General features: G+C 41.5%; 1 protein-coding gene across 2 annotated transcripts in view; it reads right to left on the bottom strand.

Moving 5' to 3' along the window:
* Positions 1–5,539: 5,539 nt before the first annotated feature.
* Positions 5,540–26,034, bottom strand: part of THOC5 (THO complex subunit 5) — a 33,978-nt gene continuing 13,483 nt past the window's right edge. The window contains exons 9-21 of one of the 2 annotated variants that reach the window (XM_075829887.1): positions 23,893–23,928; positions 22,927–23,004; positions 21,734–21,774; positions 19,573–19,672; positions 19,349–19,457; positions 19,132–19,233; positions 18,716–18,812; positions 18,494–18,608; positions 18,310–18,413; positions 15,920–16,007; positions 9,881–9,996; positions 6,915–7,105; positions 5,540–5,735 (exon numbers count right to left, since the gene is read on the bottom strand). In XM_075829887.1, the coding sequence (XP_075686002.1) occupies positions 5,672–5,735; positions 6,915–7,105; positions 9,881–9,996; positions 15,920–16,007; positions 18,310–18,413; positions 18,494–18,608; positions 18,716–18,812; positions 19,132–19,233; positions 19,349–19,457; positions 19,573–19,672; positions 21,734–21,774; positions 22,927–23,004; positions 23,893–23,928 (1,241 nt within the window). In that variant the 3' untranslated portion in view covers positions 5,540–5,671. The remainder of the gene's footprint in view (positions 5,736–6,914; positions 7,106–9,880; positions 9,997–15,919; positions 16,008–18,309; positions 18,414–18,493; positions 18,609–18,715; positions 18,813–19,131; positions 19,234–19,348; positions 19,458–19,572; positions 19,673–21,733; positions 21,775–22,926; positions 23,005–23,892; positions 23,929–26,034) is intronic. The other variant, XM_075829895.1, reaches the window with a different exon arrangement.

The raw sequence follows: 26,034 nt of genomic DNA, 5'->3' as shown, positions 1-26,034 counted from the left end.
CTGCTGACACATGGAGCTGTTATGGACCTTTTGCATGCGCAGAACGCCACGTTTTTGCGCACGCAAAAAGCACACGCTTGTGTAAATCCAGCCTTAGGGTAGGAACACACTAGGCATGAACGCTGCGGATTTTATGCAACACATTTTATTGTGGATAATCCGCAGCGTATTACAGTCGCAGCCGAGTGGATGAGATTAGAACAAATGTCATTCACACGCTGCAAAAATAATGGACCTGCAGTGTGGCTTTTGGCTTTTTAAGCCGCAACATGTCAATGTATTCTGTGGAATCGCCGCTCCTCTGTTGCGGAAATGCTGCGGTTCTGCCGCAAAAATCACACATGAGAAAAAAAAGGTACTTTTTTACATTTATAAAAAAGTTTAGACTTGCCCCGGCCGTAGTCCAAGTGACGCGATCCTCTATTATTAGCGCAGCCCGGAATAGAGGATCGCGTCACCAGGACTACGGCCGGGGCAAGTCTAAACTTTTTTATAAATTTAAAAAAGTGCCTTTTTTTTTTTTCTCATGTGTGATTTTTGCGGCAGAACCGCAGCATTTCCGCAACAGAGGAGCGGCGATTCCACAGAATACATTGACATGTTGCGGCTTAAAAAGCCAAAAGTCACACTGCAGGTCCATTATTTTTGCAGCGAGTGAATGACATTTGTTCTAATCTCATCCACTCGGCTGCGACTGTAATACGCTGCGGATTATCCACAATAAAATGTGTTGCATAAAATCCGCAGCGTTCATGCCTAGTGTGTTCCTACCCTAAGGCCGGATTTACACAAGCGTGTGCTTTTTGCGTGCGCATGCAAAAGGTCCATAACAGCTCCGTGTGTCAGCAGCGTATGATGTGTGGCTAGGTGATTTTCGCGCAGCCGCCATCATTATGACACTCTGTTTGTAGCACGTGGTGCTTTTCTGTTTTCATTCATAGTTTATACTGCTGCGGAAGTGCTGGGCGTGATTTTCACCCACCCATTGACGTCAATGGGTGCGTGATGCGCGAACAATGCACAAATATAGGACATGTCGTGAGTTTTACGCAGCGGGCACACGAACACACGCTGCGTGAAAATCACTGACAGTCTGAACGGCCCCATAGAGTAATATAGGTCCGTGCGAGGCGCGTGAAAATCACGCACGTTGCACGGATGTATTACACGTTCGTCTGAATAAGCCCTAACAATAAGGCCCAGTTCACAGAGTTTTTGGGCCTTGATATTGACTCGGACACTGCGTCAGAATCAGCACCAAAAAAACTTCCAAAACCGCCTCCCATTGATTTAATCTGAAATCAATGGGAGCCAGTCGCGGAAAAAAGAAAAATCAGCACGTCCTTTCTTGCCGCGGTTCTGCCTCTGACCTCCCATCGAAATCAATGGGAGGCAGAAAATGCATTTTTCGCTGCGTTTTTTGTCTGCTGTCATCAATCGCCGCGGGCAAAAAACGCGGCAAGATAGTGTGGGCAGGTCAAAATCTGCCTCAAAATTCGGTGCGCAGTTCCAGGCGGGTGCGCATGCGCGGGAGTTTGCGGGTGTGCGCGATCGGTCGCATGGGCGGCAGTGTTTGACGACCCCCATGCTACCCAGGGCCGCCATCAGGTGGGGTATTATGGGTACTGATGTGAGAGGCCCGGCCAAACCTAATTGAAAGGGGGGCCCGCAGCTCACGACATTCTTTTGGTGAAAAAAACAAGCCCCATTGCAGGGGCCTGTTTTTTTTCTACCAAAGGCAGGTCTCGGCAGTTGCCGGGCCCCCCTTTCAATTAGGTTTGGCCGGGCCTCTCACATCAGTACCCATAATACCCCCCCCTGATGGCGGCCCTGGGTACCATAATATAGTGCTGGACGGAGTACCGTTAAGAGGCGGTGCCACGGTAGGGGGGCCCAGAAAATTTAGCTGTAGGGGGCCCTGAAATTCCTGATGGCGGCCCTGCAAGAGGACTTGACCATACAAAGAGAACATCTTAAAACGCTTTTAAACTTGAGAGCATCTAAAGCGTATCTATACACTCAGAACGCTATGTATGTTCATGGGAATAGGGGTTCTAAACTTATGGCACTGTTGGCTAAAAAGAGACAAGAGCAGACATTTGTAAAGGTTATACGTACTACTGAGGGGTTAGCGCTTACAGAGACAGATTCTATTGCTATTAAATTCAAAGAATTTTATCAATCTCTTTATAATCTTAAAACTCAGGAAACAAATAACTGAATCCTTGCAGAGGAAAGAGCGGATAGAACTATTTTTTGAGGATTTGCAGCTTCCATGCTTAGGAAGCACGCAACAGGAAGATTTACAAAAGCCCTTTACTATATCTGAGTTAGGGTATGTTCACACGAGGGCATCCGTAACGGCTGAAATTACGGGGATGTTTCAGCCTGAAAACATCCCCGTAATTTCAGCCGTACCGGCATGTGCAGGCGCTTGAACGCCGCGTCAATTACGGACGTAATTGGCGCTGCTATTCATTGGAGTCAATGAATAACGGCTCCAATTACGGCCAAAGAAGTGACAGGTCACTTCTTTGACGCGGGCGTCTATTTACGCGCCGTCTTTTGACAGCGGCGCGTAAATTACGCCTCGTGTGAACAGACAAACGTCTGCCCATTGCTTTCAATGGGCAGATGTTTGTCAGCGCTATTGAGGCGCTATTTTCGGACGTAATTCGGGGCAAAAACGCCCGAATTACGTCCGTAAATAGGCCGTGTGAACATTCCCTTAGAAGCGGTCTTCCGCGCTATGCCATTAGGAAAGAGCCCTCGCCCTGATGGCCTAACGGCCAAGTACTACAAACCCTTTAAAGATCAATTACTCCCGCATATGTTGCAAATGTTTAATTCCTTATCAGAGGGACAGGGCTTTACCAAGCAAACGCTGGAAGCGCATATTTCAGTTCTTCCCAAGGAGGGTAAAGACCCTTCTCTTTGTAGTAGCTATCGCCCAATCTCGCTTCTCAACATAGACATCAAGCTGTATGCTAAACTTCTAGCCAATAGATTGAAAACACTTTTACCAAACTTTATTCAACCGGAACAGGTAGGGTTTGTGACCGGAAGGATAACACCCTAAGGGTGCTTCATGTGATACAATATGCTAAGAAAAAGAGGATCTTTATCTTTACTATCTACTGACGCTGAATTTCTTTCGATAGTGTGGATTGACGTTCAGCACTCTCAGGAAATTTGGTTTACCTGGATTGGTGATAGACCAGGTTATGGCGTTATATACCTATCCCTCAGCTAAAGTCAGAGTTAATGGGGTTCTGTCATCTAGTTTTGATATAGCTACTGGGACGAGGAAAGGTGGTCCGTTGTTGCCCCTTTTGTTTGTTTTGACCCTCGAAACCTTAATACAAGCCATCCGCCACCAGATAGAAGGTATAAAGGTGGGTACCCAGGTACATTATACAGCAGCTTTTGCGGATGATCTGCTCATTTTGACAATTAATACAGATAAATCATTCCCAGCCCTGGCTGCATTGTTTCAGCACTTTCAGGACATCTCCAAATTCAAAATGAATTCCTCCAAATCGATAGCATTAAATATCACTTGTTCCAGGAGGCACGAGACGCTTCCCCATTCTCTTGGACTTCAGAAGTCATTAAGTATTTGGTTATAACATTATCCTGATCACCGAGATCTTGGTATAAACGTAATTATATTCTGCTACTTGCAGAAGTAGATAACATACTGAATAATTGGAAAATTGCCTAAATTTCCTGGATAGGGAAGTGTAACTTAACAAAAATGTTACTAGTGCCAAAACGAACATATTTGTTACAGACTATGCCCATCTATTTACCGCAAATATTTTTTCAGAAGCTTCATAGCAAGTTGTTGAGATATGCTTGGAACAAGAAGGGTCATGGATTAGCTTTTACTAAACGGCCAAAGTCGCAAGGGGGGATTAATCTCACGGATATCCAGAAGTTTTATTGGGTGGTTCAATTTGGTAGAATTTTGGATTGGCAGATTGGCATTCTAATGTTAAACATAAATTGTACGTATCCATAGAGGAAGAATTCAATGATGCCCCATTGACGCAGACACTTACCCGTATCTCCACTTTGGGCTCTTCATCTTCTTGTTCCAATATCTTAACCAAAGCTCCACTTATGATATGGAAAAAGTTTTCAAATCACAAAGAGATTGGACCGGATCCATCACCTCTAATTAAATTGAGAAATCTTGCTGGATTAAGGGACTTCAGTGCTAGTTATCAGACATCATTTCGAACTGAATTGGGGGGGGGTGCCTTTGGGAGATGTTTTACAAAATGGGGAACTACCCTCATCTGTTTTACAACTGAAATTCCCTCGAGCACATTTGCATCAAATGCATTACAATCAGATCCTATTAAATTATAAGTTACTATTGAAACAGGGTTCATTGAGTAGACCACTGTCATGGTAGGAGTCCCTGATCTCTTCAAAACAACCTAGTCCCAAGATAACATCTTTAATTTATAAGAAACTTCTATGTCTGCAGTAAAGTATCAACTTTGGACCTGCAGAAATTGAGCAGATATATAAGTTGAGTAGTCGTCCCTCTAGGTGTATAAACTTGCAAGAAACAAATTACAAGCCGGTTAGTAGATGGTACAAAACCCCTGAGCTTTTACACAAGACTGATAATGCAATTCCCTCGGTTTGCTGGAGGTGTCTGGCTCATCTGGGCTCTTATACCCATATTTGGTGGGATTGTGATTTGATAAACCTTTTGGTGCGAGGTGGAACACATTATGACATCTATGTGCCCTGATGCTCCTTCCCGAACGCCTCCTATGCTGTTCTTGAGTTATTCTCCGATGGTCATTGTTTTCCCGACTAAATCTGCATGGTTTCAATTGCTCTTGGCTGCTAAGGCAATGACACCTTTATACCGGCGCAAAGTAGAACCGCCCCACATAGCTCATTGGCTCAGGAAAGTGGCCCAAATTTCGAGAATGGAAGAATTGTCTTTTCGGTCACAACACAAACTTGCTAACCATCAGAGGATCTGGAGTCCTTGCACAGAGTATCAGGCTGATGGTAATGGGTTTGGTAGGTTAGCATCTGCCTAATGATCTATGTAAACACATGCAGGTGTCGAATCTAGACAAGCTTAATTTGTCTTTCTTCAATGGATTGCTTATCGGGATTTTCGTTCATCCCCTACCTCCATAATATTTGTTGAGATATGCTGTTAATAAAATCACACAGTCTAATTATTGATGTGAATGGGTTTATTATGGAAATACTTCTATAAAGTATATTGTTTGCATTGTATATATTTGTGTGATTGTATGGCGATATACTGTTATGCTTTCAAATGACATGATTTTGTGATCTATATGACTACATGTATCTCATCCTGTAGAAATTAGTTAATTATAGTTTCTATTGAAAAATAATAAAAAGAGATTTGAAACAAAAAGCATTTTCTCTGGGGAGAAAGCTTGTTGTAGCTGCGATTTCACTGATTTGAGGATTCCATTCATTCATTAAAACTGCAAAAAGTAATAACCAATGAAATAAGAGTCTTACTAACTTAATTTGAACAATGTTTTATTTCAAGCTATTATTCTATCGGCTTTCAATAATATGGAGCTGGGAGGAAAACTTCTAAATAAACAAATTCATAAAAAAATGGAAAAATAACCAAAACGTATACATCTGTGCGTCAACGGTGGCTGAAAAACCCTTGTGGATGATTATACTTGAAAGGCTTCATACGGCTTGGTCCCCTGTGATAAAGAAAGTGGAGAACAAGATGTAAATGGAAATGTACTTTGAAGAATGCAGCATTAAATTCCTCCCCCCTTCTCTACGGTTTATCGAATGCCACTACATAATTGTAACTCACATTACAAACTTAAAGTGGTTGTCCAATTTAGAAAACCCATTTTAATATACCCGATTAGGAAATATAAGGGGGTCCCTTGCTCAGAATCCTCATGTCTTGGCCAGAGTGGAGAGCGGCTATAAAGAGTCTCGGACTCTGGTTGATCTTTTCGTCCTGCACTACACAGACAACCCATTCATTCGAATAAACACTGTGTAATGCATTATTGTCCCCTGTGGAGGTGCTGCAGCAAAATCGATCTGTTACTGAAAGGTTTTCTCACAGATGACAATATGATTGGACACCCAGCGATCAGTTGTAAAGGAGCCCTTCTAACAAGTAGGAATTTTCCAAAGCTGACAATTCCTTTGAAAGGGTTGTCTGCTTTGACAAATCAATTTTTGTTAGGAGAGTCTCTCAATAGGCTGATCACAGGATATCCCACTGCTGGGACCCATAATATCAGAGGCCATTCTTAAAGATGATCACAGCAGCAAATGTTAAATTCCCTACAGCGCCACCCCATGGTAATTTGAGCCTTACACAATTTCCATTAAAATCAATAGGTGCCCGAGTAATGCACAGATGTATTGGGTATTGCAGAGACAGTGTTTCTGAATCCGCGCCAACCAGGTAAATTACAAGTGAAATATTTATAACATACCATGGGATATGCCATAAATGTCTGTTCGATGCAGGTCCCAGCTCTGTGACCCGCACCTATCAGACATTTATGGTGGATATGCAATAAAGAATTTAGTTGGGAATTCCCCTTTAAGTACTTTACCCATCCCAAAGTTGAAACTCTTGGAATATAGCATATTTGTATTCAAACTTTGTCCAGAATGTCACATTAAACCGAACTTTAAGAATTCATTAAAAAAAAATGGTTTGAACGAGAAAATTAAATGGAAATGCTCGTTTGCTAAAATCGCAGACATCTGTAAAGCCATTCAATTAGAAATATGTCTGGGATATTAAAACTTCACCATACACACTTCCTCATCCGGAAAAAAAAAAAAAAAGTATTGCTGCAAAAACTTCCAATAGTATATTATACAAGTTTTTCTTCCTTACATACCTGACCAAACGAAGACATATCTTCTCTGGAGGAAATTCATGTGGACCCTCCACACTGTTGTCATGGCATTCAGTCTCCAAATAGACATCTAATAACATGCACAATCGCTGTAGCTGATTTGTCAGCAGCTGAAACCCTGGAGCAGGGCCACAGAGTTCCTTGTAATAGACGTTGATCTCACATTCCATAACCTTTAAGGGAGTATAACGTTTATATCAATCAGCATCATCCAAACACAAAGTGAACCGGATCAGAACGTAAAGCTGAAATTTCTTTATATCATCATACTTTTCTTCTTTCCTTAAAATGCCGCTATGGTAAAACCCAGTTCAAGGGTGCTGCTCAGCACGGTGATAAGAATGGGTAGCTAGTACTTGGGGAAGGGAGCCAGGGCTCTGCTCCCTATTAGCTGCCCATGTGCCATTTTCACAGGGACTGTGTAAATACTGCTTTAATTGCTTGTGGGCATCTTACAGCTGCCTTTATTTAACCCCTTCCCGACCACCCCACAAAGATTAACGGGCTGCAGAGCTGGTCCTTGTGCCTGCAGCCCGTTAATCTACGTGTGCTCCTAACAGAGCACACAGACGCTCCCCGCAGCCCGGCATCTGCCAGTACAAGCTGCTACTAGCAGCCTTAGTACTGGGGGAAAACATCGGGTCGGATCACAGCGTTGATCCGAACCGATTAACCCCTTAAACGCGGCAGTCAATAGTGACCGCCGCATTTAAGTTATAGCAACATCGGTACCCCGCTACGCGATTGCGGTGGCCGATTGTTGTGGGGGGGGGGTGATTGCTATGGCAACCGGAAGCCTAACAAAGGCTTCTGGTCTGCCATCTATGGAAGGCGATTAGGTCCTGACAGAGGCAGGACCCAATATGCCCCCTGTCAGTGTGAAACTGACAGGTATAGTACCCTGCAATACATAAAAATTTGCAGGGTATTATAATAACGATCCAACAATTGGACTAAAAAAATAAAAAAAATAAAAAAAAGTTAAACTTTTTTTTACAAAAAGTTAAATGTCAAAATAATACATAAAAAAAAAAAAAAGAAATAGCCCTTTTCCTTATCAAGTCCTTTATTATTAGAAAAAATAAAATAAACTAAGCATAATTGGTATCGCCGCGTCCGTAACGGCCTGAACTATAAGAATATAATGTAATTTATCCCGCATGGTGACCGCCATAAAATTAAAAAAACAATACCGGAATTGCTAATTTTAGTCAGTTCAGCTCCCAAATAATAGCATAAATAGGGATCAAAAAGTCGCATGTACCCAAAAATTTTACAAAATAAAAATGACAGTTTGTTCCGCAAAAAACAAGCCCTCACACAGCTTTCCTGATAGAAAAATAAAAAAGTTGTGGCTCTTAGAATATGGCGACACAAAAACAAAATAATTTTTTTAAAACCGTGATTTTATCGTGCAAACACCGTAAAACATAAAAAGCCTATATACATATGGTATCGCCGTAATCGCATCGACACGCAGAATAAATTAAATGTGCCATTTATAGCGCACTGTGAAAGCCGTAAAAAAATAAAATAAAAACAATAGAAGTTGACGGCCTAATTACACTAAATTCAGCATAAAACCTATGGGATCAAAATTCTCACTATACCTCTAGACAAACTCTTTTTAGGGTTGTAGTTTCCCAAATGGGGTCACTTCTGGGGGGTGTCCACTGTTTTGGTCCCTCAGGGGCTTGCAAATGCGACATGACACCCGAAAACCAATTGAGTAAACTTGAGCTCCAAAAGCCAAATAGCACTCCTTCCCTTCTGAGCCTTGCCGTGTGTCCAAACTGCCGTTTATTACCACATATGGGGTATTGCCGTAATCAGGAAAAATTGCTCTACAAATCTTGGGGTACTTTTTCTTCTTTATTGCTTGTAAAATTTCTATGTTTTATTGGGAAAAATTTAGATTTTTCATTTTTACGGACTAATTCCACTTCAGCAAAAAACCTGTGGGGTTAAAATGCTCACTATACCCCTTGATAAATTCCCTGAGGGGTGTAGTTTGCCAAATGGTGTCTCTTTGGGGGGTTTCCACTGTTTTGGCACTACAAGACATCTTCAAACCTGACGTGGTGCCTAAAATATATTCTAATAAAATAGCGGCCCCAAAATTCTCTAGGTGCTCTTTTGCTTCTGAGGCCGGTGCTTCAGTCCATTACCACACTGGAGCCACATGTGGGATATTTCTAAAAACTGCACTATCTGGGCAATAAATATTGAGTTGTGTTTCCCTGGTAAAACCTTTTGTGCTACAGAAAAAAATGGATTTTCCGACAAAGAAAAAAGAAATTTGTAAATTTCCCCTCTACTTTGCTTTAATTCCTGTGAGACACCTAAAGGGTTAAGAAACTTTCTAAATGCTGTATTGAATATTTTGAGGGGTGCAGATTTTAAAATTGGGTGACTTATGGGGGTTTCTAATATATAAGGCCCTCAAAGCCACTTCAGAACTGAACTGGCCCCTGTAAAAATAGGTTTTGGAATTTTCTTGAAAATGGGAGAAATTGCTGCTAAAGTTCTAAGCCTTGTGACGTCCTAGAAAAAAAAAGAAGGATGTTCAAAAAACGATTCCAAACTAAAGTAGACATATGGGGGATGTTAATTAGTAACACTTTTGTGCGGTATTACTATCTGTTTTACAAGCAGATACATTTAAATTTAGAAAAATGCAAATTTTTGCAAATTTCCTCTAAAGTTTGGTGTTTTTCACAAACACTGAACTTATTGATGACATTTTTCCACTAACAAAGTACAGCATGTCACAAGAAAATCTCAGAATCGCTTGGATAGGTAAAAGCATTCCCAAGTTATTAACACAAAATGACGTCCGATTTGAAAAAATTGGCTGCGTCCACAAGGCCAAAAGAGGCTCAGTCCTGAAAGGGTTAAAGTGTCACCATCTCATGACGTCCCGATCTGATAAACAATAGTCTACTTACTCGTATGTTTTCATCATTTGTGGAACTACGCTCTCCCTTCCAATTGAGACAAAGACTAAACAACGGAGGGATCAAGCAATAACCGGGATTAAGAACTACTGCTGCATGAAGTTTGGCTGCAAAAAAAAAAAATTCGATACAGTTAAGAAAGCAACCTAGAGAATTTTTCAAGACATTAAGAACCAATAACTTTCTCATTACGTAACATAAAAGGCTGAGAGACATACAGTACTATCAGTGAACGTTAGAATTTCCACCTACCATGTTATTTATACAGGGGTGACATTAGCACATATGCGGGTGTACATACAAGAGATGCAAAAATGTACTAGGAACCTACTAGTGACAACGCAATTACACTAGTCTTACCTGTTACAAGAGAGGCAAACGTCCCTATAATACAAGACCACTGACCTGAAGAACTTACATACAACTTAGGGTATGTGCACACGATAACTGGCTTTTACGTCTGAAAAAGACAGACTGTTTTCAGGAGAAAACAGCTCTGTCGTTTCAGACGTAAAAGCTCCTCCTCGCATTATGCGAGGCGTCATCGACGCCTGTAATCTTGAGCTGCTCTTCATTGAATTCAATGAAAAACGGCTCAAATTAAGTTTCAAAGAAGTGTCCTGCACTTCTTTGCCGAGGCAGTCATTTTACGCGTCGTCGTTCGTTTGACAGCTGTCAAACGACGACGCGTAAATGACTGGTCGTTGGCACAGTACGTCGGCAAACCCATTCAAATGAATGGGCAGATGTTTGCCGACGTATTGGAGCCGTATTTTCAGACGTAAAACGAGGCATAATACGCCTTGTTTACGCCTGAAAATAGGTCGTGTGAACCCAGCCTTACTGTTGTGGTTCCAGCAAGGTCTTTCATTTCATACAATGGTAATGTTACTGTATTGTTCAGCGTGTACCGCTATTAGGCGAGATTCACAAGTTGCAGTTTTACAAGAATTTTTTTTGTTTATTAGCTAAACAGGGGAGTGGATACAAAACATCTACTTTTCATTCGCAGTAAACCGTGCTGTATCCTGCGCTATTCATGCCATCAAATGTAAGATCGGCAGCGTGAACATAACTTTATATAAGGGATCCTTACTGCTCCATACACAACATTTATTATGGAGGTTTCTGGAAATAGTTAATGTTGCCAATTATGTCAACTACCTCAGATGTAAAACCAGGACCTGCCACCTCGGTGCTAGTTGGTACAGGCTCTCATTAAAAAGCGCATCCTAGGGGGCGTGGCTGACTTCCGCCGCGAGCAGTCGCATGCTGTGAGAGCTCCGTCCCGGCTCCGGTGTTTCTGCATTAATCCTGCTGTAAAACTTCCCGCAAAAACTTCTTGAACGTGGGGCAATCGCAGGCACAGTAGAGGAGAGCTCAAAATGAGCAAGACACGCAATTCGGCGGCCGCTGACCGCCTTAAAGAGTTCGCCAGAGCAAGTAGCCATCATGGCGCCGTTACTCCTGGACAGCAGCATGACGAGGCGGACCCTCAGGGAGATGAGGATCCGGAACCATCACTGAAACAAGTCACAGCACAGCTCCTGACTGCTATACGTGAGTCTACTACTTCTCTTACTGGGAAAATAGATGAGGTTAAGGTGGACCTTGGATTGATGCGTCAGGATCTCCAGAAGCTAAGAGACCGGGTTCGTGATACCGAAACTCGGATCTCGCAAATAGAGGATGATTCTGCTCCTGTGGCGCGGCAAATCGGGGCCTTGGAAAGGGCTGCAGAAGCATGGGCGCAAAGATCGGATGATCTTGAGAATAGGATGCGCAGGAATAATGTTCGTATCCTGGGCCTGCCAGAGCGTGCTGAAGGCAGAGATCCAGGGACATTTATGGAGCAATGGCTCAAAGATACGCTGCCTGATGCTACACTGTCTGCGGCCTATGCGGTTGAACGAGCACATCGCGTTCCCGCCAGACCACCACCGCCAGGGGCCATGCCTAGGCCTATGTTGGTTCGCTTACTCAGCAGCAAAGATAGAGACGCCATTTTGAGAGCTGCGCGCCAAAAAGGCCAGATCACACACAACGCCGCTACGGTCACGATTTTTCCAGATTTCTCTGCAGCACTCCAGAAAGCTCGAGCTACATTTGTCGGCATTAAACGACGGTTGAGAGATCTTCAGATTCAGTACTCCATGGTCTTCCCAGCACGGCTCAGAGTTGTACATCATGATAAATCTATCTTTTTCAATACTCCGGGAGAGGCTGACGAATGGCTGAACAGCCGAAATAACCTAGGCCCCAGACCATGATTGTGGTTTTACTATCCGACACCTAGAATCGTGGACACGGAGACTCTGGGACTTTTGTGGAGCTGAGGACTGCTCCGGGAACTTTTATTATCCTCTTCTCTTGACGTTGATCCAGGTTGCTGCGTTGTGGTATAATATATGCATATCTGATACGTTTTCATTGAATGTATGCTCTCTCTAACCACTGTATTTTACTTTTGCTTATATTGTTGATATTGGATTGGGATTGTCCATGAATGGGTTGCTAGACCGATCTGAGGCGACTAGATACTCCATATTATTGCGGGTTCTAATGTGACGGGTTGTATGCCTGTCTTATGTGGGTTGGAGACGCTGGAGGAGGGAAGTTGGAGTAATAGTCTGTGTGGAGTTTCCAGTCTCACACAGGCTACCCCCGTGATTCAGAAGGGATATATTCCCCTAGTTCGGAAGATTTTCTTGATAGGGCGACTAAGTTCACCCTCCTACTATTGTTGTTTTGTTAAATCTTCTACTTTTGTATTTTAAGGATCGTTCATTTAGCGGTGCATGATGTTTCTAAGTGTTATGTCTTGGAATGTGCGGGGACTGGGAGAGCCACGTAAACGCAATCAAATCTTCTCACAGATCAGGGCAAGAGGCCCGCAAATAATATGTTTGCAAGAAACGCACTTAATGTCAGACACTATTAAATTTATGAGGAAGCCATGGATACAATGGTCAGCTCACTCCACGCACTCCTCATATTCCAGGGGGGTCTCCTTGTTAATTCACAAGTCCCTAAGGTGGGAGCCAGGAGTTATGCAAAAAGACCCAGATGGGAGATATATTTTTGTACATGCCTGGATAGAGAGTCATCCTTTTGTCATACTGGGTATTTATATTCCCCCGACACAATCCCTAGCGGTACTATATGAGGCAGCCAAATTTGCATCAGAGTATCCCCAAGCTACGGTCCTCTGCATGGGAGACTATAATACTGTAGCAAATCCTACATTGGACAGATTTCGTCCGGATGTGGGGACAGATCCCCCCGGTATAGCTAGACCCCCTTCTTTATTGCTATTTCTGGAAGAGGTGGGATGGCATGATCTATGGAGGTATATGTGGCCGGATGTTCTAGAATATACTTGTTATACCCCGGGGAGAAATGCATTGTCCCGGATTGACTACATTTGCGGTAATGTACGAGCATGTTCGATGCTCTCATCTGTAGAACATTTACCCCGGGTGTTTTCTGACCACTCCCCTATGATGGTTAAATTGGTCACGTCCCAGAGAAGGAGCCATATCTGTAGGAAAATACATCCATTTTGGTTAACTCAATTTACCCAGCAGGATCGCATTCCCGATCAAATTCATATTTACACACAGGGCAACGGAAATGGTACAAATCACTCAGCTTACTGGGATGCATTAAAAGCCTATTTGAGGGGCTGTCTCCAGTCCTCCATTTCTTATATTAAAAAGGAATCGGTTAAAAGGGAACAGGAACTAGCTAACTTCTGCAAGGTACTAGAGGCCACTTATGTCTCGGACCCATCGGAGAACAATAGGGTCAGCTGGTTAAAAGCGGGAAGACAATATTTGCTGTATTTGACGGAAAAAAGCAAGCGTAAAATGTTCTTTGCAAACCAGAAGTATTTTGAACAGGGAAACCAATCCAGCAGCCTGTTAGCACACCTCATCCATCAGAATACTTCCTCCCCAGCTATCTTGAAAATTAGAAGCCCTAATGGGGTTATTCTCACTGCTACGTCAGATATACTTTCTGCATTTTCTGATTTTTACAAAGACTTATATGTCTCTAGAACTACGGAAACGGCAGAAGAGTTGCAGGTATATTGTGAATCTGTCCCCTGCCCCTCTATAACTAATGAACAGAGTCTCCTACTTGATAGTCAGCCTAAATGTCTTTATATTCTGCAACACATATTTGTATATATCCCAAGGGCATTTTTCCAAGAAATAGACTCGCAACTAATTAAATTCATATGGGGATCTTCTAGATCTAAGCTACAGCTAGCAAAATTGCAACGACCCAGAGATCTAGGGGGAATGGCCCTCTCTGATTTATATTTATACTACCTGGCGGGTCAGCTCAAGTATATGGCTGCCTGGGTGTCACCTGAAGTACCGGAAGGATTGGAACTATGTCTGGCAAAATACTTAGATATTCCTAAACTCTGGCCTGTATTAGAACCCTCACTTCCCCTTAGTAGGAAATCTTTACCGATACATAGGGTGGCTCGTAATGTCTGGTCGGCGGCACTTAAGATCTCAGGAGAAGACCAAATAATAGCGGAAACACCCCTATGGCAGAATGAGGCACTAGATCAGTTACTCTCCTCACAGGATGATACATTTTGGTCGACACTAGGGGTAAATACGGTGGGAGATCTATTTGTGAATAATGTGATGCTGTCCTTTACTCAAGTTGAGGAAACCTATCAAGCTCCGAGAAGAGCTTTCTATAAGTATTTACAATTGCGCCATTCACTACTGACCCAGTATAGGGGAAGAGAAACACCTATTTCCACCTATCCCTTGATTGGGGTTATTAGATCACAGGGACCTGGAGGATTAATCTCATCTATCTATTCTTACCTTATACATGCGAAGGCAAATAAAGCGGATCTCCCAGCAATGGGCAGGTGGCAGACCTTGATCCCATCCCTAGATGAGGATTCTAGATTGGATCTACTAGAGTCACATAGATTCGTCTCTCCTGCTATTAACAACAAGCTTATACAGCTCTACATCATACACCAGAGCTATCTTACCCCGGTCAGTCTTTTTAAAATGGGTAGACGGCCTAACCCCAGTTGTCATAGGTGTCCTTATGAACCTGCGGATTTTCATCACATGATATGGGAATGTCCTCTGCTTCAGGTTTTCTGGACTGAAGTTACTGACCTGTTATCCCGGGTATTGGAAGTTCCAGTTAGACTGGAACCAGGAGTTTGTCTATTTGGATTGGTGGAGGATGGGATGTATGCTCATACAACACGTACGTGCCTTCGAGAGACGTTATTTATAGCTAGGAAGGCTATTGCTATTAGGTGGATGAATCCTCGTACTCCCACTAAATCTATGTGGATAGAAATGATTAATTCCATGATACCTTATGAACGAATTGTGTATGTTAATAGAAGATGTCCGGATAAATTTCATAGGGTGTGGGATCAGTGGTGTAATTCTGAACTCACATCCTACTCCAACAATGCTTTATCTAGGGCTCTTGAAGCAGCCCCCACTTAATGTGTGTTGTAAAGGGAAGGGAGGAGGTTGCCTCTCCTATCTGTTTGGGTAATGTATAAGCTTTAAGATGAGATGCGATATTATAGGTACCCTAGATCGCTTAGATGGAATCGAGATTTGTGGGATCTCTGTCTTCTGCATATGGTGATATATTATTGCTTCTAAAATATGGAGCACCATGCACTATGAACGATTGTGAAAAGGTTTTTTGTATACTATGTTTTAGTTTATTACCTGTTTAAATTTGAAAGAGATTGTAATGCCATGCATTGCTGATATGATATTGTAACACGCACTTTTGTATTTAATGTAGGGCATGTCCGCTGTGCGGGGGCCCAGAAATGTCTTGTATCATGGTGTTTATGTATCTCCTTCAATAAAACGAGTTTAAAAAAAAAAAAAAGCGCATCCTAGTACAAAATGTTACTGTACATTCAAACAATGATAATAAAGTCTGCTGTACACCTGTCAAGATAGGTCAATAAACCCCAATATTAATATGAGTGACCTCAGTCCCTACCTGTCCCCCTCTCAATCATGAGGGAGTAATAAAGATGGGTATCCTGTGCTAATCCAAATTCCACAACTTCCTTAGTATAGGGAAGCACCTGTAACAGAAGCGATCACACTGAGTAACAATGTACATAAAAGTGTAAATGCACATGTAGCTTTCATGATATACAAAGAGATAATTCAAATCCAGGAAATCTAGACAGGACTATATATACAAAATATCATTTAAAAATAAATCGCTGCACCTGCTCGCCCTAGTAAAGAAATGCCAAAAAATGGAGCAGCGCTGCAGCGGAGAAGCCTCACGGCCGATGCAAAGCTTCAGAGGAGCGACCTCTCGTCACAAGAACAGAAGAAATGGCAAGGAAGCAGCACCCAAAAACATGGGCAATGTATTCACCAGATATCAATCACCTAGTACGTGCTGATCCGCCACTCAAATGCCCTTCTTCAATTAAAGAAATGCAGGCTAAATTTGTGCATTTTTATTCTACGGGTTGTTCCGATTGAGCCGGTGCGCTACATTATTTTTTTTTTTCATATTTCTAATATCTATATTTAATTTAAAAAGCATTATTTTTTTCTTCTTTTTGTTTCTTTAGAGAACTAGTTTGTGATCATTTGTATAATGCTTTAGAATGCTTACTATTCCAAAGCGTTATTGCCTGTCAGTGATACAGATGACTATTGCACACCTGGGTCCCCCGGCTGCCATGGGCACCCCGCATTTGTATTGCAGCACGCCGATGGGCAGGAAGAGGGACCCCCCCTCAGTGTCAAGCACCTTAAATGCTGCAGTCACAATTGACCGCCGCATCTAAGGGGTTAATGGCCGGGATCACAAGTTTCTCTTATCCCAGCCTTTACAGCTGGAGCCCGGCATGACTGTCAATTACAGCGAAGAGTCTGCTGTTGATCGCACCATCACCATGAAGTAGATGTACATCATGGAGCCTTCAGTTAGAGAAATCCATGACCTACATGTATGTCATGGTATCTTAAGGAGTTAACCCCTTCCCGCCACGGGACGAGTCGTAGTTTTTCGTAGCACCATTTATTTTGCCATATAATGTACTACGCAAATGGGAAAGAAAATTATTTGTGGGGTAGAAAATGAAAAAAACAGCGACTCCTCCATGGTTTTTTGCGCGCCTTTTTACGGAATTCACTGTGCAATTAAAACAACATGTTAACTTTATTCTGCGGGTCAATACGATTACGGCGATACCAAATATATATAGTTTTTTCTATATTTTACTACTTTTACAAGTAAAAACCTAAGTGTAAAAAAGAAAATTTATTTTGTGTCGCCAAATTCCGAGAGCCATATCTTTTTTATTTTTCCATCGATTAAGTGGTATGAGGGCTTATTTTTTGGGGGATAAGCTGTAGTTTTTAATAATACAATTTTGGGGAACATGCGACTGTTTGATCACTTTTTATTTAATTTTTTGTGGGAGATTAGGTGACCAAAAAATAGACATTCTGGCGTTTACAATTTATTTATTTTTACGCCATTTACCGTGCCGGTTAAATAATGATATATTGTAACAGTTCAGACTATTACGGATGCGGCAATACCAATTATGTTTATAAATTTATTTTTTTACTATGCTCTAGGGGGAAATGGGAAAAGGGTTTTTTTTTTTTTAACTTTTTTTTTTTTTTTTTTACACAAATAAAAAACTTTAATTTTTACTTTTTTTTTTATTAGTCGTTAGATCGCTCGCACGTTATACTGCAATATTAATGCATTGCGTAGATCGTGATTCTGACAGGCAACTATTAAGCCCTGCCGGAGGCAAGGCTTAATAGGTGTACAAAGATGGCGGACCAGGCCGCCATAGCAAACATCGCCCCCCCCCCCCGTGATTGCATTGCCGGGGGCACGATGAGCTTTTAGAGGGGGTCGCCCCCCTCTTTCTAACGATTTAAATGCTGCGGTTGCTATTGACTGCAGAATTTAACGAGTTAAACGAGCGGGATCGCGCTCGAGCACAATTCCACTTGTTACTCTGAAGTGTCGGCTGTAACAAACAGCTGACACCGGCATCGTATGGAGCGGGTTCACTCCATGATCCCGCTCCATAATTCCCCTACCCGACTTTGGCGTATGGATACGTCAAATGTCGGGAAGGGGTTAAAGCTCCACTTTTGTGCATAATTACAAGATTACACAATCTAAATCTGCTCAAAATGTAAAATGTATTTTCAGATATTTTGCTTTCGTAAAATAAAAGTTCTCCATTCCGGTTAGCAGAAAGCAGTGTATTCTGGGAGGGCAGCTGACTAGTTAGTATTTAAGTGGGAGACGTTGCTCAAAATGAGATTGCTTTATGATCGCAAGAATGATTGGTTCCATCTTCCTAAAAGAATATTAAATCAATGTCAACTCACCAGGTAATCTTCATATGGGATCATGCTCCATCTAGTTAGGCGTGATACGACCTTTGTAGGAAATAGATTCTGGCATTCTCCAGAAATTGGAATAATGCCATGTTCTGCAAAATAAAACACCATGTCACAAAAGAAAAGTACAAGGTCTGCGGTGAAGAAGATGGAAAAGGACTAGATCACTTACCCAGGGAAGCAAATTGTTTGTGTAGAGATAAACGGGACATTACCCGCAACCTCAATAACTTAATGGTCTTCTCCATGTGACTGGCGCTTAGAGTGTTGTCTGCTATAATTGACGGCTGTGGGAGAGACATATGAACTATTGCGTCTTGTTTATGTATTTACAATCGCTGCTTGGTAGACAAAAAGGCCATGAAGCTACAGGTTTTGTAAATGGAGTATTTACCTGTGGTTGATCTGTTGGAAAATGTAGCCCTCCCATTGTTTGTACCCATAGGTAGGGGTGGCCAAGCTCTGATATATAGTCACTAAGATCCAAGATACTGCAATGATATCATAAAGAATGTCATTTACACAAACATTTCACCAGTTCTGTCAGCAGGTCGTCTTACTCCATTTTACACAGGACATTATGTCCTGTCTACAAAGATGGAATTCATTGAGAGACCGGTTCTCCTGGGAGAAAATAGTATGTATTGAGCCTACTCCTCTCTTCCTTGAAAACAGGAGATGCTTCCCTCTAGAAAGCGCTGCTTGATCGACAGTAAGACAACCAACCGGAGATGCCCTGTACACAAGGTAGAGTAGGAAACGATGTCCCTTTAATTAGCCCCATCTTGTCAGTAAATAAGTAGAACTCACCCCACTTTATCAAACTGATACTGGTTAGCTGGATTTGGAGTTTTCTTTCCATCATCTCCAGGGTAGAGGCAGTTGAGAACAGTTTCATGGTTCAGTAGCTCACTAGAAAAGAAGAGGATGATGGAAAGTGATATTAGAGAGATAAAAAAAAAAAAAGAAAAAAAGAAAAAGGACCTAGTTATTCATGTTAAATGGGCTTTTTTGTTTGCCCACTTACCTTGCAAAGATGGAGCTTGCCAGTTCAGAAGCTGGCACAACTTTTACCTTTACGGTGAGTATGTTGAGGTTCATAAGGAAGAAGAAAGTAAGATTTAATGAGCTGTTGTCTATAAAAGAGAAAAAAGAGAAAAAAAAACAAAAAAACGAAACAACGTTACAATAAATTTATTTTTACCCACGAAAACATATCCTACGGTCATACATGGACCAACACGAAGTTACCTTTGCCCTTCACTATGAGGGAAACATGAAGCGGATGCCTCTTTAACATCTCCTTCCTTTTATCATCCAGCTGCACACCGAGTGTTGGACGCCGACGCTTCTAAAAAATAAATGAGTAGTCAGTTGTTAAGCAGTGAAAAAAGAAGATCCTTATGAGCAGACAGGGATGTCTGTTACTTTATTTTTTATTTTTTTTAGAACAGCCTATACTAGTCGTCTCATCAAAGGCAACCCTTGAAGCAGCCTTGAAGCAGATGGCACTAGAGATCATTTTTTCCTTCTGGAGGAGAGCCATTTTCTAAAGATTTTCTACCAGCTGGATCTCTGCAGGCAGAATCTGTACATCCAAAATAAAATTAAGACTGCAGTCATGCAATCTCCACAGACCATGGATGCACAATCCACGGCCCATGGGCTGCTTGGGACCCGCAATGCAATTCTGTGTGGCCACCAGCAATCAAGACAGACATGCTTGTCGGTGACTGGATAGTTCAGAAAGACACGCCTTGACAGCCATGTTATTGGCACGGTTATGAGGGGCACAAGACACTGTGGGGTTGTATGAATTCTATTTTAGACAGCGTAAAGGAGCAATCCAGGTAAAACTGTTACCGTGTTCTGCCTTGTGCAGACCATGACCTATCAGTTCTACACAGAGTTCTTCTGTAAGGCGGTATTCTTGTGTAAGACTTATGGCAGATCCACAGTCCGGAGAGGCGGCTGTGCGGCTCTCTACTATGTCGTTTATGGGAGTTCCGACATGCTCAGCTGTTTCCCTAGCTCCATAACTACAATGCGACCACCTCGTCTTTTGTTTGGAGTGCAGGGAACTATTATCCAGATACGCGGTGGTTCAAGAAGTGAAACCCCACATTTACTGTCGATACTTCATAAACGCCATATATGGGAAGACCCCTTTTTTCTGCAGCCCTTTTGAGTGGTAGATTAATATGAATCAGTGTCCAAACAGCAGAAGTAAGCACTAGGCATTACTTTCAACTCCTACAGTGAGTCAGCTAAAAGGTGAATTGGAGTAACTGAAGTAAAACACACTTTATGGCCAATAGTATGTGGACACCAGACCATCAAAGAAGATTTTGGAGTGTGTCTGTGGGAATTTTTGCCCATTCATCCAGAAGAACAACATTTGTAAGGTCAGATACTGTAGTGAGTGATGTGACAGTGGATGGACGACTTCCCGCTCTGAGTTTGCGTGGTCTACCGCTTCGTGGCTAAGCGGTTAACTCAAACACTTTCACTTCATAATAATAGAATTTTTAAGGGCCTTTTAGATGGGGCGATAATCGCCCACACAATCGTTAGAGTAAACTAATTTTCCCAACAATTCTCCAGTGAAACATGTGCAGCGAGTAAACAATCAATGAAAAAATCGCTAATTTGTCATTATTTGCACCTTTTACTCGGACCTTAAAATTATCATCTGTCGGTAACACATCCACTCGTGTAATCAGTCAGCTCACGGTCACTTGGAAAGGAAACCGCATGAGAGGAAGAAAAGCAATCGCACAAACATCCACAGTTCCAAAAAAACAACACCCGATTATTGCAACGTAAAAATACAAGTCTTGTTAACGACTTGCTAATATTGGCGCTCGCTTCAGCAATCTATCTTTCCGTGCAAAAGGACCCTACCAGTTGACCGAGGCAGATCTAGCCGATCACAAATTTCACAAACTGACTTCCCATCTCGGACATTTATGGCGTATCCATAGGCAGTTTTTTTTGGTACGGGGGGCCCACCCAATCTCGAGATATGTGCGAGTCCCAAAGCTGAACCCACATCAATCCGACAAGTATATTTTAAGGACATTTTAAGTCACTGAGCTTTTCAGCATGACCGATACGACTAGCAATGTTGGTCTATGGAGAGAACATTTCTGTGTGCTTGATTTTATGCACTGGTTTGCAATAGTTGTGGCTAAAACATCTGAACTCAATGAGTAGGAGGGGTGTCCACATACTTTTGGCCATGTAGTATATAAATTGGAAGTATTATTATCAGGAATGACTGGAGATAGTGGAGCCAGATATCTGGTACTAATCTGCTTTGGATTATGAACCAATGTAAAACATGCCCATCCAAGACAAAAATGTTACATGGACTCCAGGCGGTTAATAGAAAAAAAACTATTTTCCTTACCGTTGTTTGCTCCTCCTCTGCATCAGAATCGCTTTCATCATCTACAATAAGAAAGAAGATGAGCAATGTGATCCCCTCTACTGACCCTTTCTAGAGCAGGATTACTTCACATTCTGCATATATAACGGCTTCAATAATTCATCTGCCATTCACGGACAAATTCTGCTTTGCTTATTTTAAGTCATTATAAAGGGGGTTCGGGTTTCCATTCAGCTTCTCAGCCATTGTTTTTCTGATTGTAAATATGTCAATACATATTTAAAGAACTAGACAAGAGATCAGCGTTGGGGCTCCGTGATTTTCTTCAATGCGATCCTGCATAAACTCACAAAAAGATCGAATACAATATTGCACTGAAGAAAACCACATTTGATATTCAGCAATTTAGGGGATAAAATCTTTACAATAGTAATAAAAATAAAAAAAGCAACAATGTGAAACCCAGCATGTGATTTTAACCATTTCGCTGCCAGGACAATTTCCACATCTTTGATAAACACAACCTGAATTAAAAGGGCACGTCACTTCGGTTGTGGATTTGTTGCACCATGCATAGGGTGCAATCCACACCAAAATCGTATCTTTTTTTGCGAACTCCACAGTGGAAACAGTGGAAATAGTCGGCAACATGTGCTTACAGACTGATTTTTCTTCCTCCCACCCCTTCCTTATAGCAACACAAAACCAGTAAGTAAAAACTTTTAAAATCGGATCCCCGACTTCAAGCAAGTGCAGCGCCCTGATTATTGCACTTAGAGTTATGATCCTGGTAACATTTGAAAGCGAATTCTGGACTTTAACATGCTACTAAGATTTAAAGTTCTACCCCTTATTTACTAGCTGCAGCAAGTGTTTAAATTCATACATATTTGGCAGTGAAAGGGTTAATATGTTCCTATGGTAGGGTAGCATGTGATTCACAATAATTAAAAAAAAAGACAAAAAAACAAATAAATTATATATGTGTATATATATATATATATATATATATATATATATTAATATCCCGGTCACATAAAACAAAGTAAGCATGCAACCTCATAGGAATACATGAGGCGAGACGTTGCACCGCTAGAATAGGTGGAGTGTGCTCCAGCATTTTCTTTATGTTGATAGAATGTAGTAATGCTGCAATAGGAAAGCCCTACATCTATAGATTATATATTCACTTCATTCCATGTTACATTATATACCTTGAGAATCCTCCGGTGGCTTAAATAAGGCTTTTGCTTCTTCAACACTTCCTTCAATACTGACCACAAGCTTCTTGTCTAAGATACAAGATGAAAGAATTAATCAATACAATATAAAGCGTTTAAAAAAACACACACACACGTGCGGTGTACTCTCCCGCCATGTAAATAGGAAATCTGTGTTACGTCATACTGAATGCATGTACGGATAAGCGGTAATTAGGGTATGTTCACACGGTTAACAAAATACGACAGAAAACAGCTCCTCATTTTCAGCTGGTTTTTTAATCAAACTAGCGTGTTTCAAGGCCGTTTTTGGAGCCGTTTTTCTATTGACTCAATGAAAAACTGCTCCAAAAACAACTCAAGAAGTGACCTGCACTTCCTATTACTGGGCGTTTTTTTACACGCCGTTATTTGAAAATGAGGCGTAAAAAAACGCTCCATCTGAACAGAACGCCATATTTCCCATTGAAATCAATGAGCGTTTTTTGTAGGCGTTCTGCTTCCGATTTTTCAGCCGTTTCAGGACAATAGCACGTGTGAAGATACCCTTATAGTAAGATATTGTGTCCCTAATGTAGATGTGGATGTACTCATTAACATATCATGGCTGCCTATACTATTAATTGTTTTAACACAAGTAGTCAACTCAATATTGATTTTTCTAGATTGAAAAAAAATTAAAAAAAAATTACATTTTATCATGCATGATCTTTGCAAAAACAACTGTTCATGCTTTTAGCCCCAGACCGCAAAGCACACTTCAAGACAACAAAAGCATATTAGCCAGCAAAAAACAAACAAAAAATTACACCATGAGACTTGAGGCCGCTATAATGTCTCTCCCAATTGTGATCACACCCAGATGCCTTCTTGACACCGGAAGCAAAGAGCTGTGTGTCTGCAATTTACCACACAGACGTAAAGCGACAGAGCAGAGGTGAATGAAAGATGTATACTCACCCTGTTTATAGGGCTTGGAGTAACTCTTCATGTTGGCTGACATCAGGGCAAGGGAAAAAACAGACACAGAGAAAGCAAGACATAAATTAGAGTGAAAAAGAGAGGTCAGAGAATGTAGGAGGGGACAGCAAGGAGAAGAGCGAGGGGTTATCTTGATCACTAGACTGAACAAGGTGACTAATCCTCAGGGATTACTATGATGAGCCCCTGTCAATTCTCGTGACTAAAAAGGTACAAATAATGTAAAAATCCCCAAGAAGAGGCAAGGAAAAAGTAAATAAAAGGATAGCAAAGCTAATGACAAATAAACACAGAAAGTAAATAATATTAATGTTATGCAAAAAAGGGTCCCGTGTAGTGATCTAGAAAACATAACACCACCTCTGATGAACCTTGTGCTACTCTTGACCAGTCTTAAGGCCTCGTGCACACTTACATCACCGATTTCACAGCCGCTTTTGATGGGTCCGTGAACCCGTTTTAGCGGCCGTGTGGTTTCCGTGTGCACTCCCATGTGCACTCCGTGTTTCCGTGCGCCGAGCATTGGTACTATCCAGGGTGCTGAAAGAGTTAACCCCTTAAGGACGCAGCCTAGTTTGGGCCTTAAGGCTCAGATCCCATTTTTCAAATCGGACATATTTCACTTTATGTGGTAATAACGTCGGAATGCTTAAACCTGTCCAAGCGATTCGGAGATTGTTTTCTCGTGACACTTTGGGCTTCATGTTCGTGGTAAAATTTGGTCGATATATTCAGTCTTTATTTGTGAAAAATTGCAAAATTTAGAGAAAATTTTCAAAAAATAGAATTTTTCAGAATTTAAATGCATCTGCTTAAAAAACAGACGGTAATACCACCCAAAATAGTTACTAGTTCACATTTCCCATATGTCTACTTTAGATTGGCATCGTTTTTTGAACATTATTTTATTTTTCTTGGATGTTACAAGGCTTAGAACATAAAACAGCAATTTCTCATATTAAGAAAATTTCAAGCCTTATTTTTAAGGTACCTGTTCAGTTCTGAAGTGGATTTGAGGGGCCTATTAGAAACCCCCATAAAACACCCCATTTTAAAAACTAGACCCCTCAAAGTATTCAAAACAGCATATAGAAAGTTTTTTAACCCTTCAGGCATTTCACAGGAATTAAAGCAAAGTGGAGGTGAAATTTGCAAATTTCATTTTTTCGGCTGAATTTCAATTTTATTAAATTTTTTCTGTAACAGAGAAGGTTTTACCAGAGAAACACTACTAAATATGTATTGTCCAGATTCTGCAGTTTTTAGAAATGTCCCACATGTGTCTCTACTGCGCTCGTGGACTAAAACACAAGCCCTAGAAGCAAAGAAGCACCTAGTGCATTTTGAGGACTCTTTTTTTATTAGAATATATTTTAGGCAGCATGCCAGGTTTGAAGAGGTGTTGAGGTATCAAAACAATGGAAACCCACCAGAAGTGACCCCATTTTGGAAACTACACCCCTCAAGGAATTCATTTATGGTTTTTGTTATCATTTTGACCGCACAGTTTTTTCACAGCACCTATTTGAATTGGGCTGTGAAATGAAAAAAATGATATTTTTTCCAATAAGATGTCATTTTTGATCAAAATTTCTTATTTTCACAGGGAACAAGATACCCCATTTTGTTGCCCAATTTGTCCTTAGTGCAGCAATACCCCATTTGTGGTGATAAACTGCCGTTTGGGCCCATTGGAGGGCTCAGAAGGAAAGGACCACCATTTGGCCTACTGAAGCTTTTCTGGTGCTAAGTCATGTATGCAGAAGCCCCTGAGGTACCAATACAGTTGAAACCCCCGAGAAGTGACCCCATTTTAAAAACTACACCCCTTAAGACATTCATCTAGAGGCGTAGTGAGCATTTTGACCCCACAGGTACTGTGTAAAAGATAATGCGCAGCAGATGGTGCAGAGTGAGATTTGCAATTTTATATATATATATGGCATGTCAGTGTCCGATATAGTGTGCCCAGCATGCGCCACCGGAGATATACACCCCTTAAATTGTAATGTGGGTTCTCCTGGGTACGGCAATACCCTACATGTGGCTGTTATCAGCTGCCTGGGCACACGGCAGGGCTTAGAAGGGAAGGACCACCATTTGGCCTACTGGAGCTTTTCT

Source organism: Rhinoderma darwinii, chromosome 1 (assembly GCF_050947455.1).
Source record: "Rhinoderma darwinii isolate aRhiDar2 chromosome 1, aRhiDar2.hap1, whole genome shotgun sequence".
Taxonomy (NCBI): Eukaryota; Metazoa; Chordata; class Amphibia; order Anura; family Rhinodermatidae; genus Rhinoderma; species Rhinoderma darwinii.
The sequence above is the reverse complement of the archived record's forward strand: the minus strand, read 5'-3'. Positions and strand labels throughout refer to the sequence as shown.